Source organism: Octodon degus, unplaced genomic scaffold (assembly GCF_000260255.1).
Source record: "Octodon degus isolate 3935 unplaced genomic scaffold, OctDeg1.0 scaffold00130, whole genome shotgun sequence".
In the NCBI taxonomy this organism is placed as follows: Eukaryota; Metazoa; Chordata; class Mammalia; order Rodentia; family Octodontidae; genus Octodon; species Octodon degus.
The window spans coordinates 7151341-7156927 of NW_004524706.1; the positions used below are offsets into that span (position 1 = coordinate 7151341).

The 5587-nt window shown below is 50.3% G+C and overlaps 1 protein-coding gene across 1 annotated transcript in view; it reads left to right on the forward strand.

Annotated features, from left to right (window-relative positions):
• LOC101581341 (bone morphogenetic protein 8A) overlaps positions 1 to 5587 on the forward strand; it is a 27535-nt gene that overhangs the window by 12920 nt on the left and 9028 nt on the right. Inside the window, 2 exon segments of the mRNA XM_012516875.1 lie at positions 4669 to 4859; positions 5257 to 5405. Of these exon segments, the coding sequence (XP_012372329.1) occupies positions 4669 to 4859; positions 5257 to 5405 (340 nt within the window).

The following is a 5587-nucleotide window of genomic DNA, read 5'->3' on the forward strand; positions in this document are numbered from 1 at the left end:
TAAAAATAAAAAAATAAAATAAAAAAAAAATGGAAAGAGTAATGACTTCTCAGAAACCTGCTCCAGATGGTAGGGACCTCTCCCAGAGCCACCTTGGGCAAAAGGATTTCTGGCAAGATGGATCTCAGAGGGGACGGGGAGATGGCTCAGTAGAATAAGTGTTTCCCTGGCAAGCACAAGGGCCTGAGTTCAATCCCAGGTTCCACCCCACCCCCCCAAAAAAAGAAAAAGATGGATCTCAGCTTTCAGATCTCAGGTCTGGATCCAGGATGGTGGCCACACAGGGGGCGTCTCCCCCCATCACACCCCAGCTTATCTTAGTCTGCCAGTGACACAGAGATGCACTTCCTGACCTCAGATCCCACCGCAGAATTTTACTGGGAAAACCCAAGGTTCCCATAAATTCCCTCTGTGGGCTCCGAGCCAAAGCAGCAGCATGGAAGCACAGGCAGCATTTTGTGATCTGTATTCTAGCGCCTATTTTGTACTGTCTGGGCGTGGTGATACACACCTATATTTCAGCACTTCTGAGGCTGAGGCAGGAGGACTGCAAGTTCAAGGCCAACATAGACTACATAGCTAGATCTGTCATGGAAATTCCCTTCCTGCTCCCAAACAATGCAAAGCATATCTGGTGGTGCCTGAGCCAGAAGCCGGAGACACTTCCAGTGGTGTTGCCGAGGGCTGCCTCAGAGTCCTGGCATTTTGGGGTGATTCTGGACTTTGTTTATATGGGGAGGTAGGGCAAGCACCTCCAGAAAGGAATACTCCTGGGTAACATGTTACCAGCATCTGCTGGACCAAAATCAAATTCTGATGACAGGAGCAACCCAGCTCTTTCCAGCTCTCTTCTGGCCCGATATGAGGGTCATGTAGCAAGTGTGGTCCCCAAGCCCAGAAGGCTAAGTGCTAGATTAAGGTCAAGGAGGTAAGACAGAGGAGCCTGCAAATCACCCAATGCCTCTCCATTAAGCTGGTACATTTTCATGATAAAGGTTTTCATTCCACACTTTGATTTCAGAAAACAGAGTTGATTGGAGAGCCCATACTGTATTTCTTTGAGTATGTACATTTAAATTTTTGCCTAATAAATCCTTTTAAGCCTTTTTTTTTTTTTTTTTTTTTTTTTTGTGGAACAGGGGATTGATCTCAGACCCTTGTGCTTGCCAGGGAAGCGCTTATTCTACTGAGCCATCTCCCCAGGCCCAAAGCCTCTAAGAAAAAAAAAAATTGAATATAACCTTTTACCCCTCCCCCATCCATTGCTTTTGAGTTTCCGGCTCTGATGGCGCTGCTTAACATGTAAAATAAATTAGAAAATTGGAGCTCAGCACCTCCTCTACCTCCTGAGGAATGACTACCACTCCCACCCCAAGTTCTTGCCCTTTCACAGACAGGCAAACTGAGGTTACACAGGGGAAGCATCTGAGGGCTGGTGAATCCAGACAACCAGCTGCTGGCCAGATGAGCAATCCTAGAGGTTGAAGCAGAGTCAGCCTGCCCAGACCCACTCTGGGGGAAGACCACAGGTCCCAACAAGCGCGTGTTCACAACACTGGCCCTCCAGAACCAAGGAGCAGTCACTGAGCAGCTGTGGGTCCACATTGGTCAGCAAAGAAAGGGAGGCAATCTTGGCCTGTTCAGTAATGTCTGATTCAGTTCTGCACCCCAGGAAGTTCTACCAACTCTGATGGAAATCACTGTTTTCCTAAAAACCTCCCAGCCTCTCGCACTTGCTTAGAACAGCCAGGTTGGGCACTCTCCTGGGCCAGAGTTCCCTGGGTGGTTGATTGATTTCACAAATTCATGACACAGGAAGCTTGGAAGTAGGAGCAATTCAGCTGCCTAAGAATCTTGCGAGAGAAGGGGACAGGGTTTGCAGGTTGTGTCTGGAGGCAGCCACAGGTCTGGGGCCGCCCACAGCCAGCAGTTCTGTGGGCTGCTCCTTCAGTCTCTAGGTCTCACACAGAGCCCTGGGATGCACTCGTCGGTAGCACTTTCCCCTGTGTGTAGAGACACATAAAGATTCTTTGAAAGAGGTTGGGAGAGGGGATGCCTGAGGGACCCCCATTTGTCTGTCTCACATAATGTGCTAATCAATATACAAGATCAGTTTTTTCTTGCACATTTGAGAATCTCACACAGCCAGCCATGCAGCAGGTTCCTGCATTGACCGAAATTGTCACCTATGGTCATCTGTGAATATCTGTAGGGGTAGGACACACCAACGTAGATCCTCATAGTAGAAGAATTGTTCAGCAAATATCTAGAACCCTGACTTTATTCTCCTTGTCTGCCCCTACCCCTGATACTGTCACTGCCTCTGAAGCACCCCGGTGCTCGAGAGCAGGCATTGGGGGCCTCGGTATCCTACTGTGCTGAAGACCCTGCACATGCCATTTCTTCTCCTCCCTCACTCAGGGATGGAGCTCCCAGCTGCTCCTGCCCAAATGTCCCCATCCCTGTCCTGCCCAGCCCAGCTGCGTGCCTGTCCATCCCTGGGCCAGGTCCTCACCATGAGGACAGGAAGTCCTCCCCACATCCGCCCGGCTGCACAATCTGGTGCTTTTCTAAACTTGACTTGTGGTCACTGAGTCAGAGAGGGTTTTTTAAAAGACCCACACACATAATTAAAATCTCAGGATTGCGTTGTGGAGAAGACGCTTGGGTGGCTCCCACCACTGCTTTCCAGAAACACAAAATTTTGGCTTTTGAAAGTGACAAGAAGCTAAAAGGGAGACTGCCTTCAATATATGCCCTGGGGTTTCTGTGCAGCTGGGGGCTTCTCTCTCTGTAGAGCAGCTCCAGTCTCTGGATTCACCTTGGTTGCATCTCCTGGCTTCCAGCACAGCCCCCTTGGCCTCCTGACACAGACTCTCAGGGGACACTGCAGTGAGTTCCAGATCTTCACTGGACTCCTCAGTGTGCGCTCAGACCCTCTGTGCTCTTCCATATCCAATTCTGTGGATGTTCACTATCAGACTGCCAGAAGATGGCAGAGTGGGGGACACCAGAGAAAAAGCCTTTCTGAGATTTGGTGTCCAGACATTGGAATACGGCAATGTGAGGAAGAGAAGGAGGGAAGTAGGTTCCCAGGACCTAGCAAGGATCTGAAGTGAGAATTAAAGCCCACAGGGAGAGCCAAGAAAGAGACTTAAGAAGGAGGTGCCCTGCAACACCTTCTCCCTGAGCCTGACTGGGGGAGGGCAGCTGGAACGTGCAGACACAGGGCAACCCCAGAGACCTCCACGGAGAAACTAACCAGTAGAACAGAGCAGTAGACACAGCACTGCAGTGGTTGGTGAGTTATTCAGGCTCAGATGCTACCCAGGAGAGGGCAGTTGGCTGGTAGTCATCTTGGAGAGGGGCCAGTTAAGCTCAGAACTCAGAGGAGATGCCCGCTGGCTCCATCTATCGGCTCCCTGGGATAGGGTGAGGCGATTCAAGTTGGCAGGATGTCAAGGAGCCACGTTCAAGCCAGCAGGAAGACAGGAGTGTCACAGGCTGAATGAACTGGGTTCCAGCCTCACAGCCAGAAACTACCCTGAACTTCAGTGGAACTGAGAATACAGGCTTGCTGGGATTCTGCTTTACCCTGCTCTAAAGCTATAGCTGGCTTGCTGGGATTAACACTGATCTGGACTCTGTCTGCCTACATTGCTTACCAGTAATTGGAGAAGGATTTTTTTTTTAATTTTTTTTGGGTGGGGGGCAGTGGGGCTGGCACCAGTAACTGGAGACACATAATCTGAAGTGAATTTTTTTTTCTTTCCTTGTTTTTGTTTTCTTTCTTTCTTTTTCTTTTTTGCAGAACCAGGGATTAAACTCAGGCCCTTGCACTTGCCAGGGAAGTGCTTATTCTACTGATCTATCTTCCAGGCCCCTTGTTTTGTTTCTATTTGGTCTTGTTCTAATATTTTTGTTGTTGTTCTGTTTTGTTTTTACTTCTCCCTTTTCTCTTTTTCTTTTTTCTGGCAGAACCGGGGATTGAACTCAGATCCTTGCGTTTGCCAGTCAAGCACTTATCCTACTGAGCCATCTCCCTGGCCCCATCCCTTTTCTCTTGCCCTCCAATCTTCTTCACCAGTTTATCAAAGTTTTCATAATCCTCCTTTGTCCTCCTGCCTTTCCTTTTCCTCTTATTTCTCTACTTTCCCCCATCCTCCTTTAAATTGGCTCTGAGGGTGGAATTGCCAAACTGAGGGCATATTTACTGTATATAATTTTCTGGTTCATTTGAGATTTCATTATATATCCACAAATACAGTTCATAAGTTACCATAATTTGTCATTTTCTAGTTTTGTTTTGTTTCATTTTGTTTTGTTTTGTGGTACCAGGGATCAGACTGAGGACCTTGCACTCGTCAGGCAGGTACTTAAGCCACTGAGCTATTTCCCCGGCCCTTTAGGTTACATTTTGATGCTATTGTTTTTGCTGATCATACTACTTAAGCCAAGGAGACATAATTCTTCTAATCACTTGTTTTTCCTGTATGCCATGCAACTGGGCAAATGTGGATTTATTTCAGAGGGTGGCCTTTGCCCAGATAGAGAGGTCAGCCCCACCTGTGGGGTGCCCTCAGCCCTCACCACTGTGTCCATGGGTCCTGTTCCGAGCCCAAGCCATCCCAGCTGCTCTTAGCCCCCTGTCCCCTGCTTTGTCTTTCTGTGGAGTGTGACCAGGCCCTGGGCCACCATGATCCCCACTGAAAGGAATTCCACTTTGATCTGATGCAGATTCTGGCCGGGGAGGCAGTCACAGCTGCCGAGTTCCAGATTTATAAGGTGCCCAGCACCCACCGGTTCAACACAACTCTCCACATCAGCGTGTTCGAGGTGGTCCAGGAGCATTCCAACAGGTGCTTGCCTGCACACAGCCCAGGCCTGTCCTCCCTGTCCCATGGGCAAGGCTCAGGCATCATATCCTGCCCAGTCCTGGGAGGGGTGAGGGACATTTCCCAGAGGAGGAAAGGGGAGCTGCCTGGGAGAACAGGCTCAGAGGTGGGAAACATGCTAGGCCTGAATGGCTGTGCCCTGCCTCCCAGCTGTGGGGCTTTTGACGGGTCCCTGAGCCACTGTGCCTCAGTGTCCCCACCTGCACACAGGCACAGAAACATGGTTTGGGGTGGAGTACGAGTGATATACTGCAGAGAAGGAGCCCAGCCCAGGCCAGCGCAGGGTAGCTGCTCCAGCAGTTCCCCTGAGGCAGCAGGGCTGGCCCTCCACCTGAGGTTAATTGTTCTTTCATGTCCACAGGGAGTCTGACTTATTCTTTTTGGATCTTCAGACCCTCAGAGCAGGCGACGAGGGCTGGCTGGTGCTGGATGTCACAGCAGCCAGTGACTGCTGGTTGTTGAGCCGTAACAAGGATCTGGGACTCCGTATCCATGTGGAAACCTTGGATGGTGAGACTCAGGGTTGGGGGGGGGGCTCTTGCCGGGCTCCAGCTGGTGACTCCAGCAGTGGCCCGGCACTGGGGAGCAGCCTCCCTGATCCCCAAGTACCTGTTTCACGTCAGCTGTACCTACTGTGAGGACTCCATCGGTGGAGAGTGAGGTCCTGACCACAGGAGGCTCCCACCCCAGGC